The sequence below is a fragment of the Astatotilapia calliptera genome, chromosome 16 (genome assembly GCF_964374335.1).
Source record: "Astatotilapia calliptera chromosome 16, fAstCal68.1, whole genome shotgun sequence".
NCBI classification, from domain to species: domain Eukaryota; kingdom Metazoa; phylum Chordata; class Actinopteri; order Cichliformes; family Cichlidae; genus Astatotilapia; species Astatotilapia calliptera.
In genome coordinates this window covers 14,979,857-15,003,276 of record NC_137437.1, presented here as the reverse complement: position 1 = coordinate 15,003,276, position 23,420 = coordinate 14,979,857, and the positions used below count along the sequence as shown (strand labels likewise).

The 23,420-nt window shown below is 39.6% G+C and overlaps 1 protein-coding gene across 4 annotated transcripts in view; it reads right to left on the bottom strand.

The window, feature by feature from the left end:
• il1rapl1a (interleukin 1 receptor accessory protein-like 1a) overlaps positions 1-23,420 on the bottom strand; it is a 187,776-nt gene that overhangs the window by 21,541 nt on the left and 142,815 nt on the right. For all 4 annotated transcript variants that reach the window (XM_026145483.2, XM_026145485.2, XM_026145487.2 and 1 more), the window contains exon 7: positions 4,413-4,545. In XM_026145483.2, coding sequence (XP_026001268.1) covers positions 4,413-4,545 — 133 coding nt within the window. The remainder of the gene's footprint in view (positions 1-4,412; positions 4,546-23,420) is intronic.

Genomic DNA, 23,420 nt, shown 5'->3' with positions numbered 1-23,420 from the left:
ATGACTCTCAAGCATCTCGCTTCTCCCTCACCTTCAAACTGATAAACTGCACATAGGAAAGCTTGTTGGGAGAATTGGCATCTGTAATTGAAAGTGCATCATGGGCCGTGTGTGAAGAGGCGGCGGCAGCACTGATGATTCAGAGTTTGTTTTATTGTAGGATAGGCGCAGTGAGAAGGAGGCATGAGAATAAATCAGGTCTATCCAGATAGCAGTGGTGACCCGAACCATAACTGTGTATTGCTTACTCAAGCAGTGTACTATGGGACTGTGGCTCAACACTTAAGGTGGATCATCCACTTTGCATGCCAAACCGTCCTCGGTTAAGATGCTGAAGTCCCAAAATCATGTTTCCTGAATGCATTTTACGATTTACTTTGCAAGTCAAAACTTTTGCATAAAAAATCTAAGAAAAACATTGGTAACTACTTTGATAATTGTTCAGAGAACTTGTGGAAACATTACTCACTATTCTAAAAAATATTTATTAACCAGTCAACTAATGGAAAAAATAATCTGATCAGTTCAGTAGGAAATTCATAATTGTGAAGAAAAGTGACTCTGAATCTGGCGTGGTTGGTGTACTGGGATTTTCCCACACAATCATGGTTTACAAAGACTGGTCTGAAAAAGAGAAAATATCCATTAGGGGGCAGTTCTCTGGGCAAAAACATCTTTTTCATGCCAGATGTCAGATAAAATCACCAGTGTTGTGTTCCAGCTGAAAAGGAAGGCAACAGTAACTCAAGTAACGACTCATTACAACCAAAGAAGAGCATCTCTGAATATACAACATGCCCAACCTTGATGCAGATGGGCTACAACAGGAGAAGAGAACACCTGATTCCACTCTTGTTAGCTAAGAAAAGGAAATTGAGGCTATATTTTACATGGGATCACCAAAATTGGAAAATAGTCTTGATTTCTGCTGTGACATTTAGATGTTCAGGTCAGAATTTGGTGTAAACAACATAAAAGCATAACTCCATCCTGTTTTGTTCATATTTTCTTGCACACTTAAGGCCACTTAATATCAGCTGAGCATTGCTTAGACATCACAGCCTACCTGAGTATTTTTACTGGCCATGTCCATTTCTCTATAACTAAAGTCACTGCCAGGGGTGCATGTGAAGAAATAAATGGGATCGGACATTAAATGTTCCTTAACACGCCAACTCCCTGGTCAAAGTCTTAATGTTTGGTAGCATGTGCATGAGAATAGCTCAGATAATAGTCAGGTGAATTCACAGCAAGCCTGTCTCCTGCATGCTCCGTCTGGGCAGCACCAATATTTCCTGAAGTGAGAATGTGACTGAAGTCGACCGTCTCCTGCTGCGTTCCCCTTGTGGGAAAGTGCAAACTCAGACTCCAGACAGCATCTCAACCCAGCTTACCCCCAACACTGTCTGGAGTTCATGGGAAAACAGTAATTGTGGGCATATTTCTCCAATCAGTACTTCTAGCTTTAACTCTTGGACTACAGTTTTACAGAGCAGCTTCACAGCATAGTATTATTCATTTTTAAGTGTAGCGTGTGAGTGGCGTGGTGTCTTCTGTTTCACATTTTACACCATGTGACACAACACAGCCATTGAACCTGATGAATAATGACTATGTGAACCTTGAATGGAGTTCACACTTGGTTTTAAAATGTGGACAATGATAAATAAACAACATCGTGAAAGGTGCTGCTTTGATCCGGTCATTCAGGCCACTTTGCTGAGGTGATTTTAAATGCACTTGGCCTCATATCACTGTACTGTAAATGCTAATGTGTCCTAACATGAGCAACGTATCAGGATGTAGTAGTAAATATGCCAACACTGAAGGACAAACATTTTGTTCTCTTTGCTAGCTCTTGCTGATCTTACGCTTGAATGGCAACAGACAGACAAAATAATGCTGTCCTTTCACCTTCTAGTGGAATTTGCACAGTAACAAAGGCTGAACTTGTGGTTAGCTGGAAACCTTAGAGGCTAATGAAATGATGACACATCTTGGCTCTCTACTTGTGACCCAGTCACCCAGCATACATTTTAAAACCAAGTGTAAACAGGGTCATAGTCACAAATGTGAGCTGAAGGACACATAACGGCTGGGATACCGATACACAGGAAGTTGTTCCTACTTTGGTACATCAGGGTCGGATTTGCAGGATGCCCTCTGCTTTTTCACGAGTGACCGAGTTTATTGATATAGCCTCAGCAGAAGGAGTAAACTGCAAACTTCTTCTCAAGCTATGGCTTCTTCTTTATCCCTTGTACATCCACTCCCCTCCTCATTGATAAAACCTCTGTGTTTGCTCATTTAGTGATCAATTTCCAGCGTATTCAATTCTTTCATATATTCAAGTGCACGTACACCTGCAAAACATCAACTGAAGCCACTCGATAACGTATTGATCACCTATTTTTTTTTATGCTGAGACGCATTTGTTTTGTTAATTTATTAATCTCTGCATACAATGCTGATGTCTAGTCATCCATGCCATGATAACAGCAACAGCCCAGTCCCAATGGCGCAAATGAGAATTTATGGGCTCGGGTTGCCACAGAAATGAACTCCACCAAATCAATAGGCTGAGAGTTGGGTAAATAAAAGCCTGCAGTAAGTCTGTTCTCAAGGTATGAGTGCTCTTCTCTAAACTTAAGTTTGGCTGCTGATGCATTAGTAATAAAAGTATGTGGGTGGCAGGCTGACAAAGCGAGGTAACCCTGAGAAAACATGCCCAGCGTATCATTTAAAGGGGAGAAAGAGCTTGACTGCAGGGGAAGCACTGATTAGTTTGTGTTTAGCTTCTTGTATACTTGTTTTTTTTTTAAATTTCCTGTCATTTTTTGACCCTCATACATGTCTGGCTGTGTGCGTTTAAGTAAAATCAAGTCGTTTGCTGAATCCTTCAAGAGCAGCATCAGTAGGAGAAAGTGGATAATCGGATATATTATTGATCTCCTGCATGAAATATGATTTAAATTATTAAAATGATCACCCCTCAGCCAGCGAGTGGCGGAATCCTGGTGACAAAGGCAGGGGCAGAGAGGGGTTGGTTAAACAGCAATCTGTTTCTTCTGCATACTCATACCAGTGTGCTAAACAACTCATGATAACATCCCTCTTCACTTTACTCTTCATTGATTTGTGAATATTTCTCAACTCGTTTCACTCGTCTTTCCTGTTTTCTTCCTCTCTGTTTTCTCCCGCTCTTTCTCTCTTTCCCTTCTAGCACTTCTCCTCAGCTCCCCATGGCCCATCTGCATGCTGCTCTAGGTGGGTGCAGCGGGGGAGATAGCATAGTGGTGGCGGTGTGAAAAATGGCAGTTGTTAACCATCTGACAGGGCTGTCTCCCAGGAGCTGCAGCCTCTCCAAACAGCTCTAATGGGAAACATGCACATGGACCAGAGAATGGACTTGTTTAAATGTGCTACACCACTAGGAGGGGAGCGACACGAAGATGGGCTTGTTTTAAATGTCTCACAGCCTCCGGAGCGAGGCTTGTCAGTGGAGTCTTTGCAATGTTGCACAAAGACCTTAAGCGAGGTGAAGTTATATAAACTGCTTTTTACAAATGTGTTCAGCATCATCTCAATCTATTCTCAGGGCTTGTGCTGCATCCTGCTCTGTCAGAGATAAGGAGAGGGAAAAGCGCTGGTCATGGAGAGACAGCAGCTCCCAGTAAGACACAGGCAACCACTTTAATACCCCACGATTTCTTTCCAGATTTCAAGTCAAAACTTTTTTTTTCTTCTTCTTTTTTGTTCTTTTTTTTTCTAAACTAACAGAAAGAGTTTATGAGTGCACATTTCTATTATGAGGAACGCTTAAATGTTGAATGTTTCAGTCATACATTTTTATTAGTTTTCATAATGATCATAAATAACAGCCTAATTACAATAAGAGAGATGAAGATGAAGCTGCATCCAGGCATGAGAGGCATGAGATACCAAATATCGATTAGATCAGGGTTGCTTTTTTCTTTTTGTAGCACTTTGACTGAAATTACTTGACTTATAGGCCAACTTTTGAAGGTGTCCTCACATTGTTTTTTTTACATTCATCTACATTTTTTTGTACAGCAGTGTTTGTGTCCACAGGACAATAATGTATTTTAACTGACAAAAAATATATCAGAGGTAATAAAACAAATAAATTACAGTTTCTAACAAATTTCAAGCCTCTGCATCGTGTTCATGCTGTAGTGTAATTAATTGAAAAGAGCAGCTGCTTAGAAGGCAGGGAATACATCTCTGGAAAATGGTTGGTTTAGTGTATGCAATTTGGAGTTAATGGGCTAAGAGATGCGAAACCATTTGCATCGTCCTTTAATATTATGGGGTAAATTTATCTACATCTGCTATTAATTCCTCATTACTGCCAAGTCCAGGGAGGTGATTTGTAGCCCTGTGTTCCTTACTTGATGTCGCTCTCCTGGACTCTCTCTTCATCCAGGTCCTCTATGAACTTCTCCCCCTTCATCCAGTAGATGAGGGGGCTGACATCGCCGCTGTAGCCAAAAAATGCCCGGCAGGTAAGGTTCAGGGCGCTTCCTGCAAAAAACCACAAAACAAAACAGGAGATGACATGCTGTCATGCTCGATGGTCTTGCTGTTGTGTTAAAGGCATACAGCTCACATGCACAACCTGAAAAAATATTGTGTCAAATGCTATGCAGGGCTTTAAAGTCAGTGATATCGCACAGATACTCCAATTCTACCAACTCTTTTTATTTTATGCGTCATACACACATAGGGTGTGACACACACTTCACACATTCATAGACTCACAAATACACACTTTGCAAATCTGCACACAAATGCCGTCTGATGAGGGAAAGTGAAAATATGCCCATCCTCAACTAGTTTGGGGGATGTGCGTCTGCTATTTAAGGAGACAGGCTTTCCTTTCAACGTCGGCTTTAAATGCCCATTTGGCCACACACAAAGCACACTGATCATAAAGCAAGTAATGAACACATGAGGGCACTCAAGAGCTTTCCAGAATCCCCCTGGAGACAGTGCATTGGAAAAAATAAGGCAAAAGGAAGTGAGCGGAGACAGACACATCATTTTATTTAGAGCTGCTGCTGGGTATGAAGGGAGGTCAGGAGTCAACAACTACAGTTTGCTGCGAGTTGATATGTGGAGGGAAGAAGTAATTGTCACTGGGGAGCCGATGGATTCTTGGTTCTGTGAATGAAAGGATTATCTCTGTGGTTCAACACAGAGGGCAAGTATTTGCATGGAAGAAAAGGTGATACTTCACTACCAATTAAAAAAGTTTCAGTTGAAATCTACCGCACTAAAGCTGCTGGCAGCGTTTTTATAATTCGAGAAAGCCTAGAGATAAATCATAAATGAATCTGAGATAAAAAGCAATAAATAAATAAATAAATTAAAGAAATATACATATATACATAATGAATCAAATATTACAAGCAGCACAACTGTGAGCTGATTAAAGCTGGCAACACGTCATCAATCATGCAAGAACTTCAGTGTCCATGAACTTTGCATGTATTAAACTAAAGCTAAAGCGTGGCTGGCATACACTGTGAATGCATTTATTTTTCGTTCCAGCGAGGTGGCATTCACTAAACGCCCAGAGCGCAGTAATCTCGGCAAACCACAAGCGACGTGTAAACAATATACATATGATTTGATCCCGTAGCACATACTGTAAAGTGGGTTGAGACTCCTCTCAGGAGAGTCGGATCTGTGATTTGGGAAGCGCCGGGAGAAAGACGTGAAGAGGCTGGGGGGATGACGCAGATGCTTTTTGCCTGTTTCGCAGCAGGATATACAAGCCGCAGTGCAAGGTTTGCATTTGTTAATCCCGATTAGTATGTTACAGCACTTGTGTTGGGAATCCAAGGGAAACTCTGCTACTTAACACCAACTTCAAAAGCAACTACGTCTAAGTCAGATCTTTTTTGTAAGAGTCAAAACTAAATATTTAAGGATTTACTGCAAGTCTCTTCTCTTGCATTACATATTATACAAGGATTTTTTCTTTGTTCCCTCACTGTGATCTTTGAACCCACTGCACACCACAGTGTAGCCCACCACCTTTTTCTGGGATGCCCCGGCTGTGCCACCGGTCACACATCTTCAGAGCTGTGCCGACAAGGGTTATTCTTTAGAAGATTGTTTGTGTTTGAACTAAGAACTCGTTTTCTCTGTGCTCCTCCTGTCAACAACCGAGACACAGCTACAAAAGATTTCAGCGGGTCTCTCTCTCTCAGCATAAGGAAAGTTTTGTGGCGTGCAGGGAAGGAGGATGGGAGGACACCCAGGAATGAACTGATAGCGCTGTCTGTGAGGAGCCGTGTCTGACATTTCCAAAGTTCAACAGCCTCTCTCAGCTGGGTATTTGTGCACAGCCGGGCTCTACAAAGGCTACACGCTCTACCTACAAAATAGGAACCTCCTGCGTGCAACACACACACATACAAACACAACCACTCACATGCACATGTACAGAGAACTTGGTACAAAAATACTTTACTATATAATCAGATCCAATTTTTTAACATGCACATACGGCACAAAATTACACATTACAGGCAACTCCGTGTCTCTGTGTGTGACCCAGATGCAGTATCTACCTTTTCCTCTGTTTATAAATCTGCCCCCTGCTGTTCGTATATCCCTCAGATCAATTGTAAACTAGGAATGTCAAGCTGCCAGCAGCCGCTGCCTGGAGAGGAAGTCTCCACTGAGCTGCCTGGGAATCACAGGAAACACTTGAAGGCCTCCTGCTGTCTTATTCTAATCCAAATGCAGCACTCCCTGAAACGCTCTCACAGCCACCTTTGTTACTTCCAGAATGCCGGTGGGTGGTGTTGCACCTGCAACATCATCGTCACAGTCGATACAGTGTAAAGCTGGACATTTTGTTGCAGGATGGTGGCCAATTAGTCTGATAAAGTGCTCATAGGGCACATGTGTGCTCTCTTGCATTATCAGCTCATCCTGTACATTCAAGTAATACATAAAAACATTGCTGAGGCTCTGATTGAACAAATAATACCAGCGGTGCACTACACAGCTTTTTGGAGCTTTTGATGATATATGATTTTTTTTAGCTGATTCAGTTCTTCTGGTTTATTTTGGCTTAAAAGTCAAGACTGAAAGTTTATCCTTTAATATGAATAAAGATTTACAAATCTTTATTCATATTATTATTAAAAATAAAGAAGATTGGTTAATAAATCATAAACGAAAGATCGTCTGCGCCATTTAAAACATCTGATTTGTACGTGTGTTTGAAGTTGGATATTTGAATGTAATTTCATCCCGACTGATTATTACATGGCGTTCAGTACTGTCTGCAGGGTCACATGCACCACGTTCTCTGCCTGCATTGAACACTGAACAGCTTTTTTTTTTTTTATACCTTTAGAGGCTTATTTTCTTTCAGCACTTCAGTGTGCAGCTGAAATAACACCCAAGTTATTTGAAATGACACTTGCGCTCCCCTGGTGCTACATGTGCAATGCATACCTCCAGCTGCGCTTTAATTGGCAAGGTGAAGAGAAAGGTGGACGACTCTTTGCAAGGCAGCAGAGAAATGCATATAAGTATTACCCAGGCATATATATATATGTATGTATGTCCTGTTTAAGCTAGGCAAGATTGCCATAACTATTATGATGCTAAGCCAGCCAGACTTGGAGCAGATGGTAGGAGGACTATTAACCAGAACTGGAACAATGAGGTTGATCATTTGTACTAGCTGCAAAGGAGGAACAGCTTTTCAAAATCTCTCCCATGCTGTCAAACCCAATAGCAGTATCATTATTATTATAATCTGTTATTAGTCTCAGAGAAGTTTGTAACATTTGGAAACTTCCATTAATGATCTCTGTGTTGACTTTGACTCTGAGAGTGAATTTTTACTGAATTTTTAGGCAAAAGATAAGTTCAGGAAAACCCTCCAAAGTTAAATTTGGCTTCAGAAAAGCTTTCAAGGGAACAGGTCGTATATAATATGTAACAGCATCACTGGTTTAATACCTGTCACCAACCACCACCATCCATGTCTCCTGAATAATAAGCATTCTAGCTTTTGGTGAAAACTCAAAAATTCAAATCTCTTTTTAATTTATTGAAGTTCATAAATAAGTGTGCCATTACAAGACTTGGCAAGATTAGGCGTGAAAAATATCCCCCGCTGAGTGGATGCGCGTCTTGTACAGCACAAGAGCGTGATTAAGTGTTTGCCTGAGTGTGCGTTTCTATGTGCATGTCTTTGTGTGTTGTTACTGCCTTCACACATGCGTGGGTGTGGAACAAATCCATGTAATCTGAGTGATTGACATCCTCCCCTCGGCTGAGAGTTGGTCACGGCGCTTGATGGAAATTAGACTTAAGAACCACCCCTTTTTTCCCACTTCTGCCCAATGTCTCTATGAGTCTTCCACACAGACTACATCTTTGGTCCTCCTATAGCAACAAATAAATATTTGGTAGGGAACAGTATAATATAAAAATACATTTTGACCCTATTATTACTATAGCTGGGTATATACATGAGGCGATGGGATGTAGTTATACAAAGTGGACCCAGTGCCCTTATTAATCTAGCTTTCAGAACATGCCTTTCTCAGAGATGGCATCTTTTATTTGTCTGTCTGAAAAACTTAAAATATGATGTTTTAAGAGGTCCTAGAATGTAGCCACACCAGCAAACGGCTTAAATAGAGAAACAGTTGTACAAAACCTTTTAAGTTTGCATACACAATGTCTACTTTTCATTAGTTTGGGTGTTGGTAATTCTTGTAGTCATGTCATCAGTAAAATTGGTACTGGCAAGAAGTTACCACTAAAATAACAAACCAGTTGTTTCTTTTAACTTTGGGTTTCATTCAAATCTTTTATCAAGACAATGGCTGCATTTATCAAACAGAGTCAAACTCATACTGATATATCGACTCATATTTTTTTCTTTCAAATACACAAAACATAAACAAATTTGCCTAACATTTGGTATGTTTAGTTATTTAGGAAAAATAATCTTTAGTTGTGGCTTGACTCTTTCACACTCTGACTCTGGTCTGTTTAGCTGGTTGTTGTATTTGTTGTGTTTCAAACATGTGTTGCAGACAGGGAAATTGCAGAGCGCTCTCTGGTGGACAAACTATGCAACATGAAAACACATGACACGGCTGAAGAGTGTTTCTACCAACTCATCTTTACTTTATAAATGTTGATTTATTGGGTGTTGTCAATGCTGATACTGATATATTGGCAAATAGCTAATAATGGCCAGTATATATGCTATACATATATACTGCAACTAAACAGTTTGGGTTCAGATTACAAACTGTTCTTCTGGGGAAATTAAATAAATTTTCAATTTATTTCAATGTTTAATTTCATATGGTAGCTGGCATAGGCTCCAGTTCCTCTGCGACCCTGAACTGTATAAGCGAAAGTGGATGGATGGATGCATAGTGCCAATTTGTGACAACATCAGTGCTTTACATCACAAAGTAAAGACCGTACAATATCAAAACCCCAACAATCACGTGACCCCCTACGAGCAAGCACTTGGCAACAGGGAGAAAGAAAAACTCCTATTTAACAGGAAGAAAACTTCGGGGTCATTGAGGGGCCGTCATCTACTGTGACTGGTTCGGGGTGAGGGAATTAATAGCAGCTTAAATTTTTCGTTTTCTGTCTTCTGTGGATTAAATATCTACTTTATCGGCACATTGTGACAAAACCTCTGTAAAGTAACAAGCTGTTCAGTTTTTACCAGCCACTAGAATTTATAATGCCCATTATACTACATTACATTTATTTGGGAAACACTTATGTCTACAGCAACTTGAATGAATGAGCTTTTTGAATGCTTTTAGAGCACACTAAATATATTCATGTCAAATAAGGATAGGTACACATTTTACTTTTCAAAGGGATCACAAAAGAAGCTCTTTATTAGACAATATAGTGGAATGAAACCTAGCAGCCAAAAAACAAGCCAACCCTCATGCTGGGCAGGCCTTTACTGTGAAATGCAATAAATGATTGAGTGAAACCAGAAATGCTGATCAAATTTTTAAAGACTATAAAATAATGTGTGCTGCACAGGGTCATAAATTTGATTTGCATCAACTCTTGGTGCATGTTTAGCTGATTTCACAGTATTTGGGATAATTAGGCCTCACAGAGCTGGCACTCAGATTCACACAGAGGAATACTTTCCAAGCCAGAGGAGAGGAAAACAAACCTTGCACAGAAAACACTCTGCAGATGCTGTCCAAACTCAGCAGAGATGCACAGAGCACACAGCGAGATTGACAGATACGCCGACAGAGGGGCAGATGAATGAACAGACAGACAGACAGAACCCCCCCCCCCCCCCCCCCCAACAATAACACTATGCATATATGAACATGATTAGAAACTAACAGACACACACATACACATCGTGTCAGTTCTTTCTTTTCCGTCTCAACTCATTCTCCTTGAATACACGTGTCGTTCTCGTGCCACTGCTTAGAGCGGAGTTGTGTGCTGTTACTGCGTGTGACAGCCACCATCATGTTTTATTTGTAGGATAAGAAACAATCCGGAGAGCCTTTTGAAAAAGTCATATTCAGGGTGGGTTTGATGTTTCATAACACACTCTAGTCCTCAGCACAATTGTTCTCTCGGTACTTCGTTTTCAAGGTAAGGCACAGTCTTGCACATCACATGTGAGTGTTTTTTCTCACCCTGAAGATGCACTTTGCCAATTTTTAGGAAGGGGTGGCCCTAAAATAATAAATAGACTATTTGAAGTGTAGAGAAAACATGGAATTGACAATGAAAAATTGCTGTTACTGTGATAAAATCATACACATCAAACAAAAACAGCAGAATAAAAATGTATTAATATGACAATCAGTCTTCTTGTTTCCGGCCATCTTAGCGTCCTCATTCAGAAAAGGGAATCAGCTACATGTATAATCTTCTTTCATACATCTTGTTCACTGGAAGGAGGACTTTTAATTACAATGTTATACAAGAACTGCTATAAAGCTCAGCTGCTCCGTTATTCACAAGGGGTCCACAGCGGGTAGCTCCACATATTTGATTTGGCAGCTTTTTACACCAGATGCCCTTCCTGAAGCAACCCCAAAGGGGCACGCTGTCCATAACAGGTTCCCAACAAATATTATTCACTTAAAAACAGAAGAGCACTCTCAAACACACCTGCTTATTCTCTCACATAAAAAAATAAAGGGCCCTACGCACAGTATTGTGCACGAAAGATTTCAATTTTACACTTGTGCTTGTGTAATTTGTTTTTTTGGGTAGCCATCACTGGCTTTCACGTCGGTTGTGATGTCACAAGCACTGGCCCATATGTGCATGTGGAGCAGATGAACGTGAAAACAGCTTTCTACAAACTCAACATGTCGATCAATTTGTACAGTGAAAGTCAAGCATCCAAAAGCAGAAGCCGCATCAACACTTTGGCAATATTTGCTGCAATATTCAAACCCACCCGACCTAAATACAGCCTTAATAAGCTGCGCACCTTCCAGGGGTTACATATCATAGCACATGTGTTGATTGATTGCCACCACAGGCTGATATTTAATTCTTGTCAGACCCCCAAAGAAGACTTAGAGCGCATACACACTCGTCTGTTTTCCCTCAAAGAATAAACTTGAACTATATAATTTTACCTGAAATAAGAGGGCTTCTACAACTCGTTTTTTTTTTTTAAAGATTTCACCTGCTGCACTGAAAAGCACCTTTCAGATAAGCCCTCTGAGCCATGCAGTGTTTCCCTTCTTTTCTTTTTGCTGTACAATATCATTGTTGCAATATATTTTTCTCCTGAGATATTAATAGAATAGTTCTGCTCCCCACTGTTATATAGGTCCTTGTAATCCATCCGAATGGACAAACCACCAAAAGCTGAGTTATTGTACAAGGTTTTTATGGCAAACAGCAATATCCCACAGCCTAGTTTTAGACACAGGCTTAAATTCTGGGTATTTTAAGCTTTCAATAAAATGGCCAAGAAGAAAGTGTTAGTGTGTGCATATGCATATATGAGGGGGAGGGAGGGAAGGGGAGAGAGAGTGAGAGAGGGAGCGGGAGAAAGAGAGAGAGAGAGAGAGAAATAAGGGTTTGTGAAGATTTCCTGTGGATATCTCTGCAGGAGAATCTGATACAAGTCCTGTCAGTCATGATTCTTCCCCCACAAGGTGTGAAACAAGCATGAAAAAGTGCACACAGTACTGTGTAATCCTTTTTTGCACAGAGAGAGGATAAGAGAGTGAACAAGTTGGAAAACAACAAAACTATGATACATGTCAAACCTTCTTTGGCTGGTGCATTGTGATGTGTATTGTGTCTGTGTGCACGTGTTGCACATGTAATAACGTCCCTTTGAGTAGTTAAAAATGGATAGGCCATACATTTTCTGAGCGCGCCTACTCTGTAAACTATATCCAGCCTCATATTCACCCCACACTCACATTGTAGAATGCCTTAAACACGTGCCTTTTTCAAGGCTAGGATGGGAGACAGAGGAAGAGTAAGGGGAGCCGGAAAGTAACGACAACGGCGGCATTGAGAAAAGAAGGTGAATGACAGCTATTCAGCATTCCCGGGTGACTCCTTGAAATTCTCATTCCAGTCCCCTTTGCTAAAAATACCTGATCCCGCTTCTTGTCTGTGCTCATCTCTCGATGCAGGAGGTGAAATCTCTAGAGAACCGTAAGCAGGCAAGTGTGTTTACTGTTTCAGGAGTGGGGAGTTGGAGCACAGGAAAGTCCAAATCTGTCTGTCAACATTTCTATTCTTTAGCTGCCTGCAGGTTACCATGACTACACCTACCGTGCAAGGTAGCAGCAGCTCAGCAGGCTCCGTCAGGACAGAGAATACAGTAAAGATACGTACTGTAATGACATCAGGATCCTGGTGGATATATTGACAGTGAGCAGCAATCAAAGCTGGCTCTGCTTGGAGGAGGGTCAAAACAAAATTCTGACTCCTGACAAACTGAAAAGTCCTCCGCTTGTTTGTGCAGCGTTTCGAACATCTTGGAATCTGTGAAAAAAGCTCCACTGTATGTAAAGATGTGGCTATTTGTTCGTAGCACTCTGGTGAGCTGATGTGGAACGATGACGTTGGCTGAACTGATTACTTTTGCTCTGCATTGCGGAAGTCGGTGTGAGGCGGGGGATATCGAGGGGTGAGAAGTACAGTAAAAAGATGGATTGGAAGATTTGGGGCAGAATAAGTGGAGGAATGAGTAAGGGCAATGAGAACATAAAAGAGTTAGGGCCCACCCCCTCCGCCACCTCAGCTTCTCTGCAGCTCTAATATCGTGCCCTCTCCAGAGACAAGCCCTTAATTACCATTACAAGCCTGAGAGCTTTTAACAGAGGAGAATCCTGCGTCTTTCCCTCTCTGTTGCTCCTTCTCCTCGTTTGTTCTGTGGCCCCCGACGATCCATCAGGGAAATGTAAGCCTTTAATTACCGGTAAAAATTACGGCCTTTGTGAACAGGTAGTTGGTGCCCTCGCTTTCATCTCCCCTTTCGTCTGCTAAGCGTCCCTTTTTGATGACATAATAGGTGCTTTGTCCGAGGAAGGGAAACACAGAGGCTCATTATACCACAAGAGGCACTGTGGGGGATTATATGATTATGTGATAGCGAACTTAATAAATGTTCTTTTATCAGTGTGGCAACAAGTGCTCATTCCCCAACTTTTACTCAAAGATCAGCTTTTTGAACGTTCTGATCATCCAGTATGAAACTGTCCACCGTGGGAACAGAAATAAAATTTCACAAAACATGCCGACTCACCCACGTTTCAAACCTTTGGTCTTCTAACCTTTCTGCACACTCGATTTTGAATTGCTTTCTCACAAAGTGCCTTCATTACCCATGTCTTATTATTTCTTACGGCCCCACATCTCCCCTTTCCATTTTACACCAGAGGGTTTTTGGAATCACTTTTCCTAGTAATCTGAGTTCATGTAAAATCTCCTTTTATAGTCAAAAAGAGACAAAAAATAAATGCAATTTTCATTCAGTGTCAGTGGGTGTCATAAACTGCCTTCTAGGAACCTCGAGAAAGCTTTTTTTCCCACTTTGCCGTTTATTTTGAAAAAAAAAATTGAAGGTGTTGGGACGACAATAATGTAAAGAAACAAAAGGAAGAAAGGAGCAGGGAGGAAAATGATAGAAGAACTTTGCAGCTAATGGATAAGCACAGAGATACAAAGTCAAATATAGAGGGATCTGTAATTGGCTCCTATCCAGGGAACTGGATGCCAATTAAATGGTGAGATTTGAACACTTGACGAAGAACATCACTTTAACGAATGGCCCAACAGGGGCCTGGCTGCAGGCACTGACCCACTGACCGGAATACCAACCGGAGTCTGACTAACTCAATTAAAACCGGAGCTCAGTATCTAAGGTTAGGTCACACCAGCACAGACCATCAAACATTTGTGTCATCCAACTTATGTCAACAGAAAAGCCCTCTATTCCCTTACTGACATCCATATATCCAGCCTAAAATACAAAGCACTGCCTCAAGAAAGTTTAGAATGTATAAAAATGTATTTTAAACAGACTAAAGAAAGCTTAATTTTTATATGATCACATTTTTTAAAATATGTTTTAAGTTAAAGGCTGTCTGGGCTTTGAGAAAGCTCAATAAGAATCATTGAAGGCGTGTGAAATGATTGCAAAATATGATTATTCTACTCTTATACAAACCAGCTATAAGAGCTCTGTTTGGAATTAATGAGAGCTGTAAGAAATAATCTGTAACACAGTAGGTGTCATACAGTAGTTTAAAGTTAAGACAAGTGTGTGTGTGTGTGTGGAGGGGGCGGGGGGATAAAACTCTGTGTGCGTGGGAAGGGTAGTAAACCTGCTGAGGTATTAATGAGACAGGAAAGGCACGTGTTAATGAGTTAAAACAAGAAAAAACTAAATATGGATAAACTGCAGAAAAAAGAACGATTCTGCAACAGTGTAAAGTTTTATTTTAACAGAAATGATCACACAAATTGAGGCCTAAATTTAAATTTAAGGTTTGCTGTGCTGAGTCCTGATTGCTTTTAGGGATTTTGAAGAGACAAGAGGAACACCAAAGTCGGGGAATAGATGCAATGTTAAGTGCCTCTTCACCAAAGTCCACAGTAATGCAGCAGTGGATTTTTCAGTGGGTAGCAGGACATATACAGAAAAGGTCACTGAGTTAGAAATAACTCTATTAGGACTCTCAGGCTATTCAGCAAACCAAGAAAGTACACCGTTATAGCATATTTTCAAGACGCACACATCCTAAAACAAAAGCAGGGTAGAGAAGAAAGTGACTGTAATGGCTGAAACATTGTTCAGAGTCCAAGACAAATTATTTTTAGCAGTTGCAGATATGCAACTTTGTGCTGACCCCATGGTAAGGAGAGTTCACTCTTTTCTGCAGATGCAATCATATGACCAGGTGCAAATGATTTTCAGTATAGCGTTGTGAACTCAAACAAAAGCATGCAGATTATACACCTGCAAAAAGAAATATAACACATTTCCAAAACCTGAAACAGGCCATAAACATAAAAGTACTTTCACTGATCCACTCTGAAAATACCCACTTTATTTTTGGTCACTTTTTATTCACACAAATGTCATGAAATCAACATTCATAGCAAGAATAACAGATGAAAGACCCGGAGGTATTTATGCATTCTCCAAATTTCCATTTTAAATTTTTGTTTTAATTATAGCTGAACACAGTAAAACAGAATAATGTAATGATCCCCAAGAACATCTGCTGCTATATCAGATAAGCTGAAGCTAGTTAGGAAATCAAAGCTTTGTAATGTTGCTATAGAAAAAAAAGGGTTTGTTGCCTTGACACAAAAAGAGGTTAATACTATTTCTTTTATTTCATTTCTAGAGATCCCACATGTCCACTTCATGAAGAGATAAACCTTCTGTATGTCATTCTTTTGTAGTCTTTCTCTGAGTTTTCTTCTAAAGCTTTCACTCATCTTCTCAGCATCACCAAAATCCCATTTTTCCTCTACCTTCCCTCTTTTTATGCACCCGTCAAAGCACATCCACACACATCCAGAAATATACATTCACGCACACACACACTCCTTCCTATAACAAAGCGGTGCCCTCCTCTCGTCACTTCCACAGCTCTGCCTCTTATCACACCTCTAGCACTCCATACTCTTTCTCACCCTCTCATTTTGTAGCCTAACCCTGAAATCTCAACATACCACTTGAGTCAAAACCACCTCACAGACTTCACTACCCCTCCTCACTTTCTTTGTTTTTTCCCCACCTCACGCTTCTTTCGATTGTCCACTCTTTCTCTGTTTTTCAATTTATGACTCATCATCCAGTTCTTCACACCAACCCTCCCCTGCCTCGCCAAGACCATGTCCGGTAAATTTTGGGCTTTTGAGTAGGAGCGCAGATTGAGCTTCGGCCGCAGGAGGCCTATGTGTTGAGAAATCTAAATCAAGGCTGACAAATGACTTGTGCCATGTGGGCTGGAGACACTGGGACAGGGGCACTGGGGAAAACAGAAATGTTTACACACTAACACAGGCTGATGGTGTCCCATGGTACTTGGCAAGCACTGGGATAATTTCACTCTTGCAAAATACCTGAGGGATCTGTGCCGAGCTGCTTCTTAGGATGACTTTCAGCCAATCAGAATCGCAATGAGGGAGCGCGCTAGGACGTTAATTACTGCAATGATTTCCTGTGAGAGGCAGGATGGGTTTGATTTGTGTGTGTATTTGCATGTGTGTGTGTGTGTCTACCTACAAGAATACACATGCTCCATCACGCGATGGGGTGAGCACAGCATCAATCAGTGCCTCCTTTTCTCTAAAAGAGATTAAATGACTTGCACTGCATAAATCCTTATCTCGATGGCTCATCAGTCATTCTTATTCAGTTTCTGTCAATTTGACCATAACCTTTAACTGTAACAATGTCACTTCTTAACTGTCAGAAATCTAACAGATTATTCTCTCGACGATCCAAACTACAAGTCCTTGCCAGGACTTTGTTTGGAAGGCAACTAAACACATTGCATGATATCCTATTTTCACTTTTTAGGTCCTTGGGGATCAATACTTTTGAAGAATGCAACTGGGATCTGGTTTCTATAGTAACTGCAAAGTGCACTTTGCTTATCCACAATCTGGGGGAAAAAAGTCTTTCAATTATCACCAAAAAATGAACATTGTTTGCTTGCATGAGTGCTCATCCGCATGCAAATAAATGCGTGTAAATTAGGTCAACTGGTTAAGCAAACTAAACAGCATATTGCATGTGTTCATGCTCTGCATGTGCTTGGAGCAACTGTTTATTTCATAAAGATACAAATTTACAATGCATAAAATAGACAGATTAGATTAACATCGTGTCCTATATCTCTAAAATCTGGCTTAAAGTAGGGCTGTTAATCAGAAATTACCTACGTTCTGGTTATATTTTCATTAAATACATTACACCACAGTTAGCAAGTGCAATTCATGCTCACATCAACAAAATCTTTATTTAAAAAGTACCTTTCTTTCTATTAATCTAATAGTGATACTCATCTGTTTCCTGACTATGTGAATATGATGTTTTAACTCTAAAACAGACATGTTATATGATCTAAATATTTGCTAACTACATATGGATTTTAGTTGTCATGAAGATGCTCAGCACAAAGGTCAAGCAGCCGACCTAACAATAATGAGAATGAAGTGCCACAGCCCAATGAAATACACTAAATTTAATATAGTTAAGCTTTTTAATTGTTTTTATGTGCAATGACTCTAGTTAACGGATTGGAGTCGTTAAAGCTGGGAAGCTGTCATCATTTTTACTGTATGCTGTCAAACAAAAAAGTCATTTGTTTTGTATTCAACACCCAAATAAATGCTTTTCCAAAGAAAAATTCAACACATAGTTTGTATATCACAAAGTTTTTGCTACCAGCATCCATTTTTCTCCAAACAGGCAGCCAGTCATAAACAAACACATGAACAGCAGATCAAAAAAAATGGCGATTTTTGTTGCCAAACAGCAAATCGAGCAAACAGAGTTGTTTTTGTTCTGGGATCATGTGGCAACAAATCAACTGTTACTTACTGCGTGTGTGTAATTTGCAGCTCAGGTGCTTTTGATACCTTTGTCCTGATATCGGTGGCTAATGCTAACCATTTATTTGACAAATTAACTTTACACGCAACTATTTTAAACAGCATATATGATTAAAACATCCAATACATTGTTCAATTACTGGATATTTTTTAAGCTTTTCCCCAAATATATTTGTTTTTTTAAATTGTGAATAGAGCATTTTAAATGAGGCCGTGAGCTTTACTGTTAATAAAAACTCATGGCTTGGTTTATTCAGAAAAGGTCCAGAGTGATTGGAAACACAATCTGTTTACCAGTATTCAAACAATATCATGTTGTTGTTTTTTTTCAACATTAACCCAAATGTCATAACCTGTCGTCTCTGAATCCTGCTAAACCAAATAATGTCACAACTTGGAAAAGTATTTAGTAATAAGGTAAATACACTTACAATACAAGTGTATGTAATATAATTTATATAATATGAAGTAATTAATAGTGGTAAAGTAAGCTAGAATAGAACTGAATAATATATATATTTTTATCAGTTAGGGAAATATTGTTAAGAGGTAGACATATACTTCAACCTTTTTATTGAGATGGAAATTTGTATTTCATATTTTTAAGAAATAATAATATAGAGCCGAGCAAGAATAATTAAGCACATTATTAATTAACTTTTTTGTGTAACACTATTTATAATCTAGAAATCTGAATGATAGTTTTGGAGAATTTGCACTGTGTGATTTGCTTCAAATTGCTAAAGGAAGTTTTTTTTAATTTTAAGTTATTTAACTTTAATTACCTACATTTATAAAGTAAGTACTCGCTGATTTATAAGGCAAAGTTTCTTTGATTCCAAATGAGTCACCCCAGAAGTTTAGCAACAACCACTGCAATGCAGATCTGCGTGATGGATGACCTGTTGTACCTTCGTTATTCATGAATGCACACAGTTTTGTTTGTAGTACTGTGGGGAAAAAAAGTAAAAGAAAATGTAAGAGGAATTAAGGCGGAGCTGGGAATGGGACATCGAAAGTCAAAAGGATGTTTAAAAAGAAAGCATAGGACGTAAAGTTTGTGTATGATGCTGGTCTGCAAAATGCATGGTCGACCCAGCTATTCACATGAAATAATATGAATAATAAATAAGACACTGGGAACAGGTTAATTTCTGGATGCTACTCTTAGCAGACACTCTAGTCTGCAGTGTCGTTTCAGTGAAACAGTGTTTTACAGAAAATATGGTTAATGTGTCTTTTCTTCTCCTGTTAATATAAAGACTGCTGAAGTCCACTGATTAAAGATCTATACATCTTTAATTAATTGTAATCCTTAATGTGGATGTATGAACCTTTATATTCAGTCCAAATCAGGAGGTGAGTCCTAAAAGATGGCTTGCACCATAGTTAGATCAAATGTTTGTAACCACTTCAGGCTTGTGTCCAATGCATGAGCTCTTATCACTCTATCAAACAATGTCATTACCCCTGTTAGGAAAATGTTAGAAATCTGTGGGTGCTGCACATTCATGAAGGCCTAGAACATGCACAAGGAAAAAAAACAAAAGAAGAAGAAAAGACAATGAAATGCTGCGGCATGTTTCCTATTTTTAGGAAAGGTTAGAACTGAGGCTAAACAATTGTAAGGTTGTGTAGGTTTGATGCCATATCTGTCGCTTTCACAATTCATTAAGTTTTTTGTTTTATTATCAGAACTGACTGCACCGATGGTCAAAATGATTAAACTCTCGATGGAAAAAACAACAACAACAACAACAAAAAAAACAAAAAACAATTTGCCCTTAATAGTTTTGAGTGGGCCAGTCGTTCAATGTTGTCATTATTTCCAACAAACCATCTGCTGCTTGCTCACACCCACAGCAAATGTAAATCTGAGTGAAAGATTCAAGACGGAGGCCCACTAAAAAGCTGCTCGCTAAACTTCGTAATTATTAGAAGACGCTGCACTTTCAAATCCTCCATCACGCAAATGACAACTGGAGGCGTTTTAGCGTTTGAAACTTCAGACAATATCATAGATCAAAGAGTCTACCATCATTGAAAATAGAAACAGGTGAAAAGTACCATGAAGCAGGATCTTCACTCGATTTAAAAAAAAGAGAGAAATGGTTAGAGGCACTTCTTGTGTGCAATAAGGAGAGCATAAAACCTCTGCTTATGTTTGTGTTTTTGTGATTCGCGCTCCGGGCAGTGCAGGGCCATCTGCATTGAAATGCCAGTGGCTTTAAAAAGAAAGAAAATCAATAAAATTACATAAAGTTCAGTGGAACTTTAATATCAGCCGCCCAGTGTAGCTGTGGTGCAGGGAATGTCACTTACATTTCTTTCAATGCAGAAGATGCAAATCAGTTCCTAGCATGCGGTTTCAAACACAGGCTTGCAGAGAGAAGGATCTTATAACGCACGCCACAAAACATGCATGCAGCAAACGTGGAAATCCTGACACAAGAAAGAAGCAGCCTTTCACACATATTCAGTCTGTTTGGCTGCTTTCCTCTCCACCAGTCCTATGTTTCCTTCCTCTTTCCCATCCTATGAACTGCAGGGATTTACTTGGTATGGAATCTTGCCGCAGTGCTCTCTCAGAATGCTAATATGCTCAGCTGATGTGGGTCAGGACTTAATCCTGTAGAAGTGATTATCACTGCACGACTGGAACTTCTCTATCATTACCAACTTGGTACTTTTCAGTCATGTCATTATCATTCCCAGAAAGACAAACACATCACTTTGGCAAAACTGGAACAATTAAAAGGAAAATTATACATTGTAGAGCTGCACCCAGCAAGATTACTTTTTAAATCTGTGTGTATTCATTATCATAGTGTATGTAAAACAACTTTTGTGTCCCAGTTTAAGAATCATTTTAAGCTTTCTTTTAATACTGTATCTGATTAGTCTGGGACACGACCACTTATTTATGTGAATATTTTTTAAAGAGGAAAACAAAGCCAGCTAGTCCAGCCAGTCCCAGTTGGATTCCTTCTTCTGCAAAAACGCCCAGAAAGTAGAAGCCAAGATGCAATTTGAGAAGAACTGGCCCTCACCTGCATCAGGATGATGTAAGGGGGACCTGAGACCCTACCATTCTAGTTTATTTATAACGCACTTTTAAAAACAACAACAGGGCTGACCAAAGTGCTGTAGAATAACACTGAATATGAAAGACACACACAGGCCAGAAGGCAAATGACAAAGAAACACAAAAGTAAAAAGTAATTTGAGATCACAGACAACATCTTGTCATGAAATGTCTAATCTTGCCTTCCTCTTCTTGAGCGTAACCAGTGGTTTGCACCATGTTGTAAACACTGTGTTTTAATCCATGAAGCTGTGTCTTGACTTTTAGACTTTGACAGTGATGCAGCAGCCTCCTCAACAGTGTTCCTAACTTGAATGGATTTTTCTTAACCAAGGAAGGAATTCTGTAATATAGCTTTCTTCTTTGCTTGTTCAGGTATCTTTGGTGTTACTGAGCTGGTGAGTGCATTAAAAAATGTACTGGATTGTAGATTTGGTCACTGCTACAGTTTCTGCAGTCTCTTTGATTGATTTATTTCTATTTTATTGATGTATTTTTTGCCTAATGATGGCACTCATCATTTGCACTGACATCTCTTTGGACCTCATATTGAGAGCTCCAAATGGAAGTTTAGTAGTTGGAATCAGCTCCACATCTTTCAATAAGCTTAATTTGTCATGGACTAATGAGGGAACAGGAACTACTTTTCAGTCAACTTCCAATTACTTCTCAGTCTCTGAAAATGGGGGACTGGGTATGAAAAATGGCTTTAATTCTTCAACAGTTAATCCGGTACTTCTGTTAAATCCCTTGAATTAAAGCTCAAAGTCCTCAATCACACATTTACTGTTTGATTTAAGATCCACTGTGGTGGTGGTGTACAGGGGTAAAATCACAAATTTTGTAAATTCTGTCACTGTCCAAAAATCTACCTGGTAGGATTGGAAATATATTATGGTTTTACTTATACATTTAGAGCCTGAATTGTTCACTATCAGGTAAAAAATATATGTGGGATGAACTTCAGAAAAGACCTCCCACACATAGAAAAGGGTGAATGTAAATCTACAATACAATTCTGCAATCATGCACGGCAGTTTTGTTTGTTCACCAGTGCGTGTGCATGCTGCTCATTCACACAGGTGAAAAGCCAAGCTACCTGCAGAGCATGGGGAATTTAAGTAATGGAAAAGTTATATGTTTCCCAAACAGAGTTAAAGCCAAAAGGGAATACTGTTGTTCTGCTGGAAATAACATTAGTGCATGCTTGAGCAACCACATTCACAAAGAAACAGGGAGCCTGATTGAGGTAAAGACACCATTTGATAGCACTGTGTGGATGCAGTGCTCATATATATTGAAATTCAGCTTTTTCGCTGCTATTTCTAACCAGCTGCTGAATATTAACTATAATCGCAAAAAGATGTGTGCCAAAAGTCAAAAACCTATGCTTCTTACCAAAGTACTTTTAATATTATTTACTCACTCCTTGAGAAAATTATATAAAAAGAGGGGTGAAAAACAAAGGACTAACTATGAGTTACAAATAATGAGCATTTCCAAACATTTGTTTCAGATTACAGTCGATTCTATTGATTTCAGTGTGGGGGAAAAATCAATTCACAAATTTCCTTTAAGAACAGGACTCACAAAAGAAAAAGATAAACTAAAGAGTGATGGCACCAGAGATAGAAAACAGATACAGGAGTTCAAAACCAATGAGGGGTAAAGAAAGTGATGAGGAGGAACACCGCAAAACAGTGAAAGTGACAGATTACTTGGGAAATATGGCCTGATCAGGTGGGCCTGTTCTACTAAAGGGAACAAGAGATGAGGCCAGAGAAGTCCTTGTACGCTTGGCTACACTTGCACGTACGTAAAGGTGACTAATTTTCTCATTTTACAGTTGAGGACAAAATGTTGTAATGGCCTATTTTGGCTGAATCAGTGATGGAATCCACTTTAGCTACACATTACGTTCCACTCGATCCACATCTGTTCTCAGTCTGCCTTATTCTTAAAGGTCACACAGGAAACTGCCAACACATAAAAGGTCATGTTATCTCTAATAGGGCAGCGCAAGCGATTAGAAAAGCCACTGAGTGGAGAAGAATTTAAGTAAGAAGAGGTCAAAAAGGTTATTAGCAGGTAGCAAACCAGCAGTGCAAAGTTGTTAGCTTTACAATAACTGCCAGCCACACATTATATAGAAAAAAAAGCTGAAGCTATGTAATGACACAGTAAATAG